The sequence below is a fragment of the Diuraphis noxia genome, unplaced genomic scaffold (assembly GCF_037042655.1).
Source record: "Diuraphis noxia isolate RWA-SAM2 unplaced genomic scaffold, SU_Dnox_SAM2 contig0005, whole genome shotgun sequence".
Classification (NCBI taxonomy): domain Eukaryota; kingdom Metazoa; phylum Arthropoda; class Insecta; order Hemiptera; family Aphididae; genus Diuraphis; species Diuraphis noxia.
Window position 1 is genome coordinate 27,800,622 of NW_028301715.1, and position 14,971 is coordinate 27,815,592.

Genomic DNA, 14,971 nt, shown 5'->3' on the forward strand with positions numbered 1-14,971 from the left:
ACTTTTGTGACTTAAATAATACAATATTTATTTCTTATTTCTTCCTCTATACTAACTATAGAGGCTTATTTTAACAAATGATTATTCTTTTTATATTATGAGCGAGTGAAATGTGTTTTTTATATTAGTATACGGTATATCATGTATAGAAGACAAAATTCTTAAATTTTTAACTTTGAGATAGGTTTCTGGTAGGTAGTAAATAAGATTTATATGGTACTTTTAGGAGGTCAATATTGAAAATTCTCAACACCTATTTAAAAAATAAATATATATATATAGCGAAAAAAATTACCAGACTTTTATTGTTTTCAATATATTTTGGCTCTTTTGTGCTATTTATAGATATTTTGAATTATATAGGTTCTTAAAATATAAGTATGATGACATTCCTGTTCTTAAGTAAACAACTTGAAAATTGAATACAAGATTCCTCGTAAACTTGTCTTAGTGTACTTAGAAATGTCAAAAATGCAAATATTATAATTTGTTATAATTAATAATTTTAAATTTAGTAATAAATGTGATACGAGATTCTTCATAAGTTTGTTTAATGAAAATTAAAAATAAGTTAAGCGCAATATCATAAAAATTTTTAATGAGTGATTGAAATTTTTAGGGCATTGTATATTTAATTTAAACAGATGATAAACCGATTTTTGTTATTTAGTTACTTAAGAAATATTGATTATAGAAACTCAAAAACATTTTACTTGTTATACTTATACACTTTAGTAATATTTTTCTAAAATATCTACATTTGATGAAAATTTAAAAACATTTAGACAATTTTTAAGATTTTTAAAAGTTTTTGTCTTTATTTTAGTGCTGATGAAATTGTGTTCAAAAGTAAAAATATTGAACATTTGATCTTAGCACATAAGTGGTACTTATGGTGATAATTCAAAAGTATACTAAGACATAATTTTTTTATAAGCAGTTTAAAGATCAAATTTGACAACTTTAAATAGCAAAATCATTAATATGATTAGTAGTATAGATTAACAATGTCTCTGCTCAGAATTATTTTTTGTACATAATGTTTTATCAATGATTCAAAATATGTAACTCAACTACTCAATACTCAATACCTGCTGTGCAGAATGGTGACCTTTATCTACTTGTCTAGATGACTTCATTTTAGCATTAATTATAAAAAAATCCATAAATCATGCAAATCTCTAAAGTAATAAAATAAAGTAATTTCTTCTAACTAAAACTATAATAAAATAAAAATAATTAATAATAGTTTTATAGTCAATTTTTCTAAATAATTAAAACAAAATTTATTTATTTTTACAATTTCTGTAATTTATTTTTTATTACATGTCACATGAATATTTTAAGTACATTTATAGATACATAATTTTTTTTTTTTTAAATTCTTGATTAATTTATTTTTTGTTAACCATTTACACAGATATAGTGTCAAATTTAAATTTAGAGAATAAAAGATAAATAAATTATACATTTTTATTACTGAACTATTATTTGATTAACCTAAATAATTATCATTAGAATTATTCCAATGTGGTCTGGTATGGTAGCATGTTTGGTCTGTCTTGAGGTCCCACCCTCTTTTACAGTTAAAATCCTACTAAATAACCTTCAAGCTTATGACCATAGATGTTGAAACCATCTCAATAAAAAAAAAATTATTCTGATTAGTAATAATTTATTACAAATAAATCATTGTTTTTCCTTTCTCGCACGAAAACCAAAGATACTACTTCCTACTCGTACATTTGTGCTTCCTAATTCAATCTGAAATGTAAAAATATAGTAACAAAAACAATGATACATATTATTGCATATAAATCTGGTTATAAGTACACATTTTAGAGCAAAAATAACAATAAATTAATAATATAAAAATGAAGTATATATATTTATTTATATAAATATTAAATTGTATACTTACGGCATGCTCAAAATCATCAGACATGCCCATTGATAATTCTATTTCGGATGGATTTAATTTTAATTTATCACAAACATCTTTTTTACAATCCACCAAAGCCTAAAAATGTATAAGATAATAGATTAAGTTCAATATAAATTAAAATAATATATAAATACCAAAAAATCTGGATTTGGTCCTTGAGAACAATCATAACCATACTGACCAATCGTCATTAAACCAATCAGTTCCAAATGGTCACATTTCTCAATAATAAATTTATATAAATCTACTACTGTATCTGTTGATACACCAGATTTCTCTGTAAAATAATAAACATTTTAATTCAATATATCTCAGTGTTTGTTTTTTAGTATAATATTAGACATATTTAGTTAATATTATTAATAGTTACTATTTTATATTGAACCTAACTTAAATATTTTTTACTTATTTTAGCTATTTTTACTTAATTTAAACTTACAGTTATTTAAAATATTACATTAAAAAAAAAATATATTAAAATACAGTTTGTCCTGCAAGGATTTATCCATTGTGATATTTCTTGAGATAATAAATATATGATAAACCTATTTTTTTTTTATTAGACTCACATAGACAAGGGTTACATGTATTTTAAATTTTTTGGTAAAAAAGTTAAAAAAAAAATTTTTTAATTTTTAATTGTGAAAAAAATAAAAATCCAAATTTTATAGTTTATTCTTCTCAAAACATTTTGACTTTTCAACATTTTACTTTCATTAATCTCATGATCTTTAATATTTTTTTTAGTCTCAATTTTAGCTTATAGATAAAACAGTTAACTGGTTTTTATCTGGATGGCAAGTCCCTTCCTATGGCTAAAGGGTATATCCTCACCGAACCCCCCTATAATATAATGAGAATATATTAATGTATTATGGATTTGTATGTTAATATATTTATATTATTATTAAACAATATTTATGTAGGTATTTTTAAGTTTAGCTATAGTAATAATATTTAGTTTTTTATTTGCACCAACCTTTTTCATTACTAGTGTTAACTTGAACCATTATTTTCAATCTATTTTCTTTGTTGAGTTTTTTCCATCCATCATTAACTGCACTTGCTAATTTTTCACTATCTATTGTTTCAATAACATGTAAACCAGGAACCATTAATAGTTTTGAAACTTTGTTTTTTTGTATGTGACCAATAAAATGCCACTTTATGTCTTGACATTTTTCTAAAAGCTTTATAAATAATATTCAAAAATGAAGATGATAGTTTAAACACTAACCCAATATCAAATAGTACACCTACTTCAATATCAGATGATTTAGTAATCAATTCTTGGACATAATTCTCCCCGAAATGTCTTTGACCCTTCTGATAAATTCCAATAATATGTTCTATAGGTTTTGTTTTACTAACAGCAACTAGCCTTGGTTCCACATGGCTCTGCAAGTATAATACACCTAGCTCATAAATTTATTTTTGCATAAATAAGTACCTACTAATGATTACCTCCTTTCGTTTTTGAGCCACAACTTTGATTTTACATTTAACATCATTTAAACCATCAATAACATTTTCCAAAGTACTCATTTTCTTTTTATTAGAACTCAAATGTAATGAAATTAAATTCTTTAACGTTAATTTAGGCTTGTAAGTCGATGACAACAGTGTTTTAAACATCAAATTCTTGACATCAAAAAAGAGTATGACATATAATAGTAGTTTTCCTTAAATACATTTGTATGTTAATAGGTACTGATTAATACAAATACAATGCATGTAAATTAATAATTTATCTAGTAGATAATCATAAGAATACATAATTTGTAAAAAAAAACTACATACCATAGTGTGCATAAAAAATTCAGAATTACCTACCTCGCTGACAGAAATTATGAAAATATTTGAGTAAAGAAAATTGATAAAAACTAACTAGTTTTTACTATTTATTAAAATAACAAAATATTCTGTTATAAATTTAAAAAAAAAAATCCAGACATCAATGACTTCAGAATGTATTTATCAATCAATAACTTAATCATTGTGTCTATAGAATATTATAAAAAGTAATAATCACGAAATAATTAAATTTAATCAATATTTTATGTGACACTTACAATGATAATATCTTATAAATGTATAACGCAATACCAAATCAATATTGGTGTGCCAAGTTACATACTCTACTAATTTTAAACATTGTTATTACTTATTAATTATTGCAGTATTTCTTAATGATTGTATTTTAAATAATAATATAGATTCAACTATTTTTGGACAATAGGTAATAATAATTTTTAATTGAAACTCCCAAACTTAAATAGTTAGATTTGTACAAAAGATTATTAAGACTGGACGTTAGCGATATTATTATTATTTACTAGATAATCATTATTTTACTTTAAAATGTAAATTAAATACATAGGTACTATCAATATTATAATATATGTATATCGTAGGTACGCACCATTTTTAATATTTAATGGTTTGATTAAATAAATAAGTACTGAATAATTAAGTATTTTTATTTTTAGGTAATAAAAAAAAAATTAAGCACAAAACTACGAAAACAAAAATGATTCTGAGTTTCGGTCTTCGCCTAGTTCGCCTCTTCGTTGATTACTGATTAAACATCAACATTTAAAAAAAAACTGATAAGGGACCACAGCACTAGACTATGATAGGAACCCCTGTCATTGGGAGTCAGCTGGCAGGTGATTTGAAACAGTGGTATATTTAAAATCTTTTTTTCTATGGGTATATTATACATCGTGAACGTTACCATGCATTTTAATATTAATTTATCCATGAACATTTCTTTGTGATCATGAGTATTCAAATATTGAATACCAGAATGAAGTAGGTACATCGAACAGTTGTGATTTAAAAATATTTAACTACTACACTGCGTGAATAGGATAGCGGATGGGTGCCAGGTGGTTATTATTTTATTAATATGTAATTGTGTGAGTATGTGACTAGAGAAATTGTTTTATCTGAAGTGACTGAAGTCCTAAACTAAACAATACAATTTAATTTGGCGAATGAAAAGAAAATTGTTAAAGCAAGGACCACACGGTCTACGCAGGAAGCGGTAGTAGTGAAATGCCGCCTCGATGCAGGTAAGAAGCTATTATTAATTTATTATTATTACTCTATTAATTAATTATAATTTTTATATAATTGAACAAACCGTTGTTGTACCTATACGTTATCGTCACACCGTGCAAATTGCATAATTTAAAAAAATGCAAGTCCAACATTATTACGTAAACATAAAATTATGTAGGTACCTATTTGCATGTATTACATACTTATATATATGACAGGACCGATAGAGTCTTATCTATGAATATGCATGTGTATAATATAATATTACACTACGTTATATTAAATTTATTAAATTTGGTCAATATTATGGGCACCCTAAGGCCACGATTTTTCTCTCTCCGAATGGAAAATTCATTATCCTAAGACCTGACCGGACACGCGGCGCATATATATAATCAAAATAATACCTAATGCATCATGAAAATAATTAATAATTAATAATAATAGCGTACAACGTTAAAGTACAATATCTATAGGTAGTATATAGACAGTAGACACTAGACACTACAATATTATGTGTTTATGGTTACAAAATAATAGTAATTTATATTGTGTATATTATTACGCCTCGTGATTACAGAGTATATCAGTCTATTGTCTACCGGGTGATCGGAATTTAACTTCATATTGTAAAGTTCTCATTATTTCAAAAACTATAAGCGTTTTTGAAAATAATATGTTTTTTATAATTTTAAGTCATTAAAAACTACATTTTTGTAAGAAAAAATATATTTTTACTATTTTGTTATCGTTATTATTTTTAGTTTATTATTTAAACTTTAAAGTAAATCAAATTCAGTTTGTGATTGTGAGTATTAACAAATCATTATCAACTTAAACTCAAGAAAATGTAATAATTAGTAATAAGTCACTTCACTTTGATACTAAAGCTTATGAACTCAAATTTCAATGTTTTATGTGGGTTAGAGAGAAAAACAAATAGTCGGTACATTGAAATCATAAATCATAAGTACTTCGAGCTTAGTTGTTTGGAGGAGAGTTGAACAGCCGTGCAGACACCCTGCAAAATGCTGGTTCAGTTATCGACTCATTTGAACATTAAATACTTATAACTAATAAACGAGTACCTATACTTGTCTGAAATTGTATTTTTATAGATCCAATACTCTGGAATTCCGGATATTGATATTATTCTCCTTGACTCCTTATAGGAATATTAAAATAACAATATTATATACAGGGCAACATTTAAGAAGAGACACTAATGGACAAAAGACCAATTGTGGTACAGTTGGGGGTAGAAAAATTATCTCAGATAAAATGAATTATGTGCTGAACAAATAACAATTATATATATACATATATAATAATTAACATAGGTATTGGATGCTTATTTTTATTTTTTTGTAAGTTTTTAAGTATAATAATAGTTTATAGGGAGGGAGTATACGGTTAGTTTGGAACACGTGTATGTAGTATGTGAAGCAAGGTTTTTATCACCCATCCGGGAATTAGAAGCTGCGGGCGGTGCGTACACTCAATCAATCACGTTGCGTGAATGATTGCAGCAACCGGACCACAAAAATTATATTGATTCTAATTTTAGTTTAAAAATGTAATATTATTCATGTAATCTTATGTGAGTGTGAGCCAGGACCGAACTGGGCTGCTGTGATACTATTTTACAGTACAGTGGACAGTGGACCGCGGTCTGCGGTTATGTAAAAAAATATATACTTTATTATTATTAATATTTAAATCAATTTGATTATGCATAGACTTACTAATTAAACTTAGTAGTACCCTAGAACATATTATGTTCGATTTAAGATGTGTGATTAAAATAAATCATGTTAACAATATGAATGTATGAATTAGTAGGTACAAATTTACTGGGCATTTGGCTTTTGGTAGTATCATCACAAAAACACAGTGACAAATTGTCACTGACAATATTACAAAAATAAACTAAAAATATAATAGCATACGGCAATAACGATCGGAGTAGTCGTAGCTCGTAGATAGTGATAGTGAATAGTGTTGATACATTATAATTCGAAATATAAACTTATAATCATACATTTTCTAATGTAAGAAATAAAGTATATATAAGTATATTATAAGTTATAGGTACCATAAACTTTAAAATTTAAAAAAATACATAAGGTATATTTTACACAAATTTGTGTTATTATGTAGTGTATCGATCCATATTTATTTTTACTGTATTATTGGGTACGTATTTGTTTTTTGATTGAAAGTTAAAAAAATATTATATGGTAAATTTAATTAGTTTATTATAATTTGAGCATGGATAGATCCCAGGAAATGTTTTTTAAGTACAAAATCCAAATCATACATTAGAGGATTGAAAATTTAAAACTATTATTTAGCATTTTTTTTATCATTTTTAGTGTATATTAATTGGTTATATGAAATCTTAGATTCAATTTTAGTGATAATATAAAATATTAGCTCAAGATTTTTTTAACCATTTATCATATTTTGTCGGTCCGTATTTTGATACGACGATACGTCTCATCTATAACTTATTTATCTATCTACGCACAGTATAGACTTATAGCTGTTGTCTGTCTTCAGTCTTGTATATACTCACTCAAACCATTAAAACTAATATTTAACAGTTGGTGTTATATCGTAATCGTGTTTATTTCAATAAATTCGTATTTTAATTTGTTAAAGAAGGGTTAAAAAAATTATAGAAATTTCCTCTTATCGCGGTTGAAATGCATTTTTTTCTATTTTTAAATAGTTTTTAGGGTGTTTAAATCCGGTGCCTAATTATTAAAATATAGTTATTGTCAATTATAATTGCATACCATACATAGTGGTTAGTTTTGTTGATATTTAACAATTTAACCCTTCAAGTTTTCACAATTTTCACCAAACTTTATGTGTACTAGAGAAATACTACATTATAACTGGTGTGGCCAAACTACGGTTCACTATAATTCATTATCCAACCTGCGAAAGTGCGAAAGTATATTTAGGTTCAAATGTTTTTAATTAAATTACTTATATTTTCCTACTCATCCAACTGTGGACATGAAGCATAAAAAATGTTTGGCCATCCACTGTTCTATGATATTACAAAAAATATTTTTTAAATGGGCTTCATGAATTTTTTGACTGTGGGCGCGATATATTTCTAATGGCGGTAATGAATGTTATCATTTAATTCATTAATTAAGTAAAGTAAAATATAACGATAAATAAATTTGTTTTATAACGACTCCAATTTATATTTTGAGTGATCTTACATAGGTACACTGGATCACCCCGTATAGTCCCTAGCATATTTATTTATTCTTCTGTTAAACACGTATAGATAATACAAGACCGTTTTATGTATTACAATTTACAATTATTTCTCCTCCTTTCACGTGATTGGTTACAGATTATTTGATCATTACGAGATCGATCCGGTTTATTATTTGCCTCATTATTCCGACTAAATCGTTACCGTTATTGGTTTTATCCTAATCGGTTGATCTCGTAGTTCATTAAACCATTGAACTATAGCATGATATATGTGTATAATATTATGCACATATAGACAATAGGCCTGCTATAACTTGGAGAAAAAGAAGGAAAAAAAATTGAATTTTAATTGTTCATTTATCATTATTCTTTATTATCTGTGCACATTATTATATACGTCATATGTATTATATTATGTAGTACGTCAGTATATTATACTCATAAGTTTAATTTTCTGTAATTATATTTTTTCACAAGACCGTAATCATTTTCCATAAATTAATCACGGATTCGTAAAACATCAGTTGCGTTTCTGATTTTGTCATTGCTTGAATCGAATTCTGAGTACTTTTATGTATAATATTATATACTCACTCGTCGCCCGTCGGTAGCTACATATATAGACACTCGTTAAGAAGAAATCGCAATATTCAACGCCTATAATACACTATACAGTGATACACTGCAGGTAAAAATTGATGATCTATAATCTATAAGCTTACTCAAGTTATGGAAATTATTGTTTTTCATAAGGAAACATGTACCTACCTATTATACCTAGCTATATTATTTTAAAACGCAATACTCTGCTTTAGGTATAGAATGGCTGTAAACAATAATAAGTAAACAGTAGTAACTTGTAAATATACTGAAGTACCTATATACTTTTATCTGTAAACATATTTACAACTGAAATAAATACTTTTGTTATGTGAACACAAAAATCAACGTCATATTTTGTAAAATATTGTTAACTTTATTCATAATAGTTTAATATCATATTTTTATTATAGAACCATATTATAGTATTAGGTATCTTATTAATATTATTAGTAACTAATAATAGGTAGGTTGAATTCGTTTTTGTAAAAAAAACAATGCATTTGCTTCCATATTATTCTAAAATTATCTTTGTTTTTTTTTTGTTACAGTATAAGCTTTTTATGATGAACGTTGTATTCAATTTCAGCTATATGCAATAACCATTTAGGCTTTTCAAATTCGATCTTCCGGATCTTTAGTATTGCAGATTCTAAAATATTATATCGTTTTAAGCTATTTAAATAGGTACTTTATTATATCGTTACAGTCTATCATAAACATTAGTATTTTGTATAAAAAGATAAAAAATTAATGATTTATATGATCAACATGTTGTAATATTTTAATTATCTATCTGTGAATTGAGATAACAAAATATACAAAATAACTATTATTGCACGAAATATTTTACAGTAATATTTTACAATTGTAAAATATGTACCCAACTATCTAACTATTATTATTATTTACTATCAGATATTTATAATTATAATGTATATAGTTGAACATACTTAGGCAGAAATAAAAATAATTAAATATTTGTCATCTTAAGCAAATTATTAACTATGTCATATAGTTAAACAAAAAAATAGTGAGATAATAAACTTTTTTTTTGAAATATTTTTTATATAGCCGCGTCTAAAGATATGATATAATATAAATTATTTATTATTTATTTATTTCACATATTATACATTATATGTAATAATAAATAATCTAATGTAATATATGATGTATTTAGGGGTTTGACTTGTTTAAAAGAGTCAAAGAGGTATTTATCCATCATGAGGTCATTAGTGCACTAATTCTATGGTCGACGGAACATCCCTCTTTCCTACTAGTTGGCTTAAAATACTGTAATATTATTATTATTATTATTTTTTACTTTTTATATAATATAATCTGTATTGTTTAATGTAATAGGAATATAGACTAAAACAAATAGGTAACAAAATATTACATATGATGATAGATTTTAGTTATTTGTCATTGGTTGTTGATGTCACTCCTCACTCACCTTCAGAGTGTTGATACTTTAATGACTATAACAGACCCTTTTTTCTGATTCTTAAGAATATCCAATATCCATACACTTCTCATCATAAATAACCGGTGTCGTAAAAAACTCCAAAAGTTGTAACTTGTAATACAATCATAGAAATATTATCATTAACATTATAGGATATAGATAATAGGTATATACTGCTATGTGTTCGAAATCACTGTTTAATTTTAAACATCAATTGATCATATAAATAAGCATTTCAATTGCTATTATAATATAATATGTAAATAAATTTTAACACTTAATACCGACTCGTTAATCATCATTAATTATTAATAACGAGTAATCAGTTTTTAAGTCTAACACATGTAGGTAGGTACTAGGTATATCCGTCTGTAGATAATCTGTTGTGATCCATTTACAATTGTTAGTATATTTAGACTATTGATTAGAACATAAACTATTTTTATTAACTTGCGACGACAGGCCATTGGATGACCATAATAATCATTATTAACCTGTTTTTTTTTCTATATAGGAAATCCAGTTTGTTCGGAACACGTGTATGTGGGGGTGAGGACCATCAATAAAAAGTAAAAACCCGGGTGGTTATCCATCCAGGAACTATAGTGACGATGGCCCATAAATAGACCTTAGCACAATTTACGAACTACTGTGGCATACCGATTACCAGACCCTATAGGCTATCACATATGTTCACGTATCACGTATGTTATTTATTATATAATTAACATACATTTTAGATATTTATTCATACTAATATTAGATATTGCTATTAGATTTATTCACATGGATAATTTATCGTGGAAATCTTTGTTTTGAAATTTTGTGTTTAGATTGATGCTAATTGCTAATTAATAATATATATACATTAATAATGCATAACAATATTAGAATGATACTATTTATTATATATATTATTAAATTAGATGTCTGATAGTTGCATGTAGTTTACGGATAATATGTAAATATGTAATATTACTAATACTAAATATGTAAGTTTGAAAAATATTATACGAATCTTTAAATTTTTTAATTATCGTGATTTAGCAAGAAAATAGTCGGTTATTGTTATGTATGCAACTTCCACGGAAGTAATGCGCAATAAGCAGTCCTCGCGGCGTCATCGGTTCAAACAGAAAATAGGCAACTTACCTACATAATATGGTTTTTATTTTTCTTACCAAAAACCAAAAACTCATCCCTACGTCACTTCTCGCTGATTGTATATTATTAATTTATTTTTTTATTATTTATTAAAATTAAATCCGCGTCAACATAATATATAACACAATATATAAATATAGTTATAACAGAAAAAGTACACTCAAATACTAGTTGAAATTTACAATGATAATGATGATAAATTTTTGCTGAGGAGATTGGAGGTGACAATAAACTTTATTGAGGCAACAATTGAGTTCGGGTCCTGGTTAAGTGCTGTCGAGATTGAATCAGGAAGCTTGGTATTTTCTCTAACCTGTGTGTATATGTTAGCGTTAATGTATGAAATTCCGTAATTCTATAGAATAACTAGTTATTTTATAGAATTACGGGTACTTTCAGTTAATGTATTGAATGAATCCATAAATATATACTTCAACTAGTTATTCTACATACCAACTAGATATTAATTTATAAACTAACAATAAGTGTTTAGTTAATGTATTTAAAACTATTATTGAATAAAAGTTATAATTAAATTACAAATTACAAAAAAAATCAAATGTTATAGCATTAAGTCAAACAAGCCTTACAATAGTATATAAAATATTAATATTAATTTATTAGAATAATTATTAAAATCTTAATCAATTTACAAATTAAAAAATCAAATGTTAGTATAAGTCAAACCCACCTTACATTATTATATAAAATATTAATATTAATTTTTTTTTCACGTCAATGTATTTGTATAATTTTTTTTTTAATTTACAATTTATTTATTAGTACAGGAACTTTTTGGGTGGCATTTAGAATTACAAAGTAAATTATTATTTAAACATATGCACCGTTTTTTGGTGCACTTTTGTTGGCATGTACATTTAAAAAACCCTTGTCCATTACCAATTGATTGGGATTCTGATGCTTTTCGAAGGCAAATATCTACATCTGGAACGTCATTAAGCGTAATAAACTTTTATGTGCATAAATTAAATTTCGGTACAGTATATATATATATATATACATTATGCCAAATGGTGTGGTTCAATACTATCTTATCTTATTATTTTTATTAATAAAACAACAACGGTAACAAATTTTGTATGTTATCTAATCCAGTCCCGGTCATCTACCTAATGATATAAATTTCATACATTAACGAAAACCCAATCGGTATTTTAAACCGTGTAATTTATATTTACGAACATATTTAGGAATTTTATAGAATAACTAGTTGTTTAATACTTAATAAAGTATTACATACATTACCGCTAACATATATACATATACGACATTCCGTTATTATGTTTTGTTTCCTCCATTTTGGTTATTTCTCTTCCACGTCTTAACCACAAATATTATAGGTATAATGTTAATAATTATTATTATTGTTTGCTTAATCGTTAACTATTTATAGTAATGTCACATCATTATACCGCGGCAATACAACGGTGTCCAAACCGACCAAATATTACAATTTAATAAGATTAAGTATAAAACTATAAACTATAAAAAAATGTCTTATATAGGCATTCAAATGTTTAATACTTTATTATTACCTATACGTAAGTATATGAGGCTAGCCTTACTCAAAACAATTTTGAATTCCTTATTTTCATTGCCTTCGTGACTCTACCACATAGACATACCTGATACCTAAATAGGTATATATATGTATTATACCAATAATTCACACGACTCTAATATGTTCATCGTACGTGCCGGGCACGTGCTTTGTTGTAAATAAAAATATTAAAAAACAATCAGTTCACATATAGAGATAAGTCGACTAGCGTGATTTTACTTGAGTATGGATTTGTGCGGTAAAGATGCAGTGTTTACGGGATTACGGGATTAAAGCACTTATATTTATATTTTTACAAAATATCAGAGGATCAAGTCCATGTCCAAGGATAACTAATTTTTACCGTGGAAATGACTAATATTATAATGTACCTACATAATATACGTCAAGTGTTTAATGATACGCGTATTGACGTATTATATGAATATTCATATTTATAATATAATAATGCTGCTGGCACGTAACTATATTACTATATCATATAACATCATATCATACTATACAATATACATGAATATTATTATAATTCAGTGGAATACTTTCCAGTAATAACGGAAATGGTACAGTAGTATTGTATACTGTGATTTGTGTTGTATCTATATAGAATTATTATCATCGAATATTGATACAAATTACAGGTACATATAATAATATATAATATATTATACAATTGTAACTGAACACAAATTGAATTGTAACACAAACAACATAGATATATAGATATTGCGATTAAATTGTTTGTATCAAATCATTTTGTGATGTAATATTTATTTTTTATCATTTACTAATTAGTTCTAATTGCGTCATATAAATTAGCATACACTATACCATGAATAGATAAGTATTTCAAACTTTGACGTAATTGTTCCTTTTTACACAACATAAATAAGATCATTAATAAAACCATCACATTAAGAAATAAAAATTGAATTAGAAGATATAGAATGTAAAATGGATAAATGATAAATAATAACCTATATGGAGACAGAAATAATACACAGCAGTACGCCGGATATAAGTTTCAGCAGTACCAGGCCATCTTTCACGAACGGTTTCATTCAGTTTTTCTCACCCTCATAAATATGCTAAATACTTCCTCTAAAGATGAACTTTTAAAATTTGAAATATATATTAAGCTAAATTAGTTTATGAGTATTTTTTTTTCGTATGACACTATCCGGGAGTAGGCATGAAGGCCTAGTTCGGACTCCTATTTGGCAGAATTTCTATTGAGGCATCCGTAGATTTCTGCCATGCCCCGGAGTGGGGGGGGGGGATGGCGGCACTTGTTCTCCGGACACCGTGACTTGCCCGGAGAAAAATTTCGCCCGATGGTCGAGGATCGAACCCGGTCCGGCTGAGCAACAGCTCACGGATTTGCACATAATTTAGCTAGCATTTAAATTTTTTACCATATACAAGATATTTAATACTTGCAGTTTGCTGACATGTATATATAGTTATACCTATATAGAATAAAAATTATACATTAAAAAAAAAAAAATGTAGGCATTTAATAATAATGACATAATTTTTTTAATTCATATTATGTATAAAATTGTAAATGTACAAAGTCAATATGATAATTACTGCATGTTGCATGTACAATTATTTTTATTATAATATCCGTTGAATAATATGAGTAGGTTATACCATACCAGTTGTATAATTTTCAAACGAACTAGTTTTGAACTTATGCATATGTTTTACGAAATATTACTTTAAATAATATTATTTACTTTACATTTCTGTTTGATGTTTGATTACATTTATTTGATATGTACATTTTATGTGTCTGTGTCTGCGCCATTCCATAGTACCTACACTATTTGAATAAAATTTGTTTTTCGGAAGTCGGTCTCTGTAATGTCTATAACTCTAATGCAATATACGATTGTAA

At 26.1% G+C, this 14,971-nt stretch overlaps 2 protein-coding genes across 4 annotated transcripts in view; one reads left to right on the forward strand and one right to left on the reverse strand.

Annotated features, from left to right (window-relative positions):
• Positions 1–1,285: 1,285 nt before the first annotated feature.
• LOC107169797 (pyridoxal phosphate homeostasis protein) lies at positions 1,286–4,528 on the reverse strand. 3 transcript variants are annotated; one of them, XM_015519670.2, is made up of 7 exons: positions 4,368–4,528; positions 3,410–3,586; positions 3,206–3,343; positions 2,925–3,135; positions 2,080–2,222; positions 1,922–2,020; positions 1,286–1,764 (listed from the first exon to the last, which is right to left on the reverse strand). In XM_015519670.2, the coding sequence occupies exons 1-7, from the start codon at positions 4,368–4,370 to the stop codon at positions 1,690–1,692; spliced, it is 846 nt and encodes a 281-aa protein (XP_015375156.1). In that variant the 5' UTR covers positions 4,371–4,528; the 3' UTR covers positions 1,286–1,689. The 3 variants fall into 3 exon arrangements, with proteins under 3 accessions (XP_015375156.1, XP_015375157.1, XP_015375155.1); XM_015519671.2 differs by having other exon boundaries at positions 3,410–3,627; XM_015519669.2 differs by lacking the exon at positions 4,368–4,528 and adding an exon at positions 3,746–3,772.
• Positions 4,529–8,783: 4,255 nt separating this feature from the next.
• Positions 8,784–14,971, forward strand: part of LOC107169799 (facilitated trehalose transporter Tret1-like) — a 29,215-nt gene continuing 23,027 nt past the window's right edge. Inside the window, exons 1-2 of the mRNA XM_015519677.2 lie at positions 8,784–8,942; positions 10,840–11,029. The gene's annotated coding sequence lies outside the window, so the exon portion shown is untranslated. The remainder of the gene's footprint in view (positions 8,943–10,839; positions 11,030–14,971) is intronic.

Bases quoted from the DNA above. Each gene is read 5' to 3' on its own strand.
- LOC107169797 (XM_015519669.2), bottom strand. The intron at 2,223-2,924 runs GTTGGTGCAAAT...ATTATTTTACAG, and splicing joins TAACACTAGTAATGAAAAAG to AGAAATCTGGTGTATCAACA. The intron at 2,021-2,079 runs GTATTTATATAT...ATACATTTTTAG, and splicing joins GACCAAATCCAGATTTTTTG to GCTTTGGTGGATTGTAAAAA.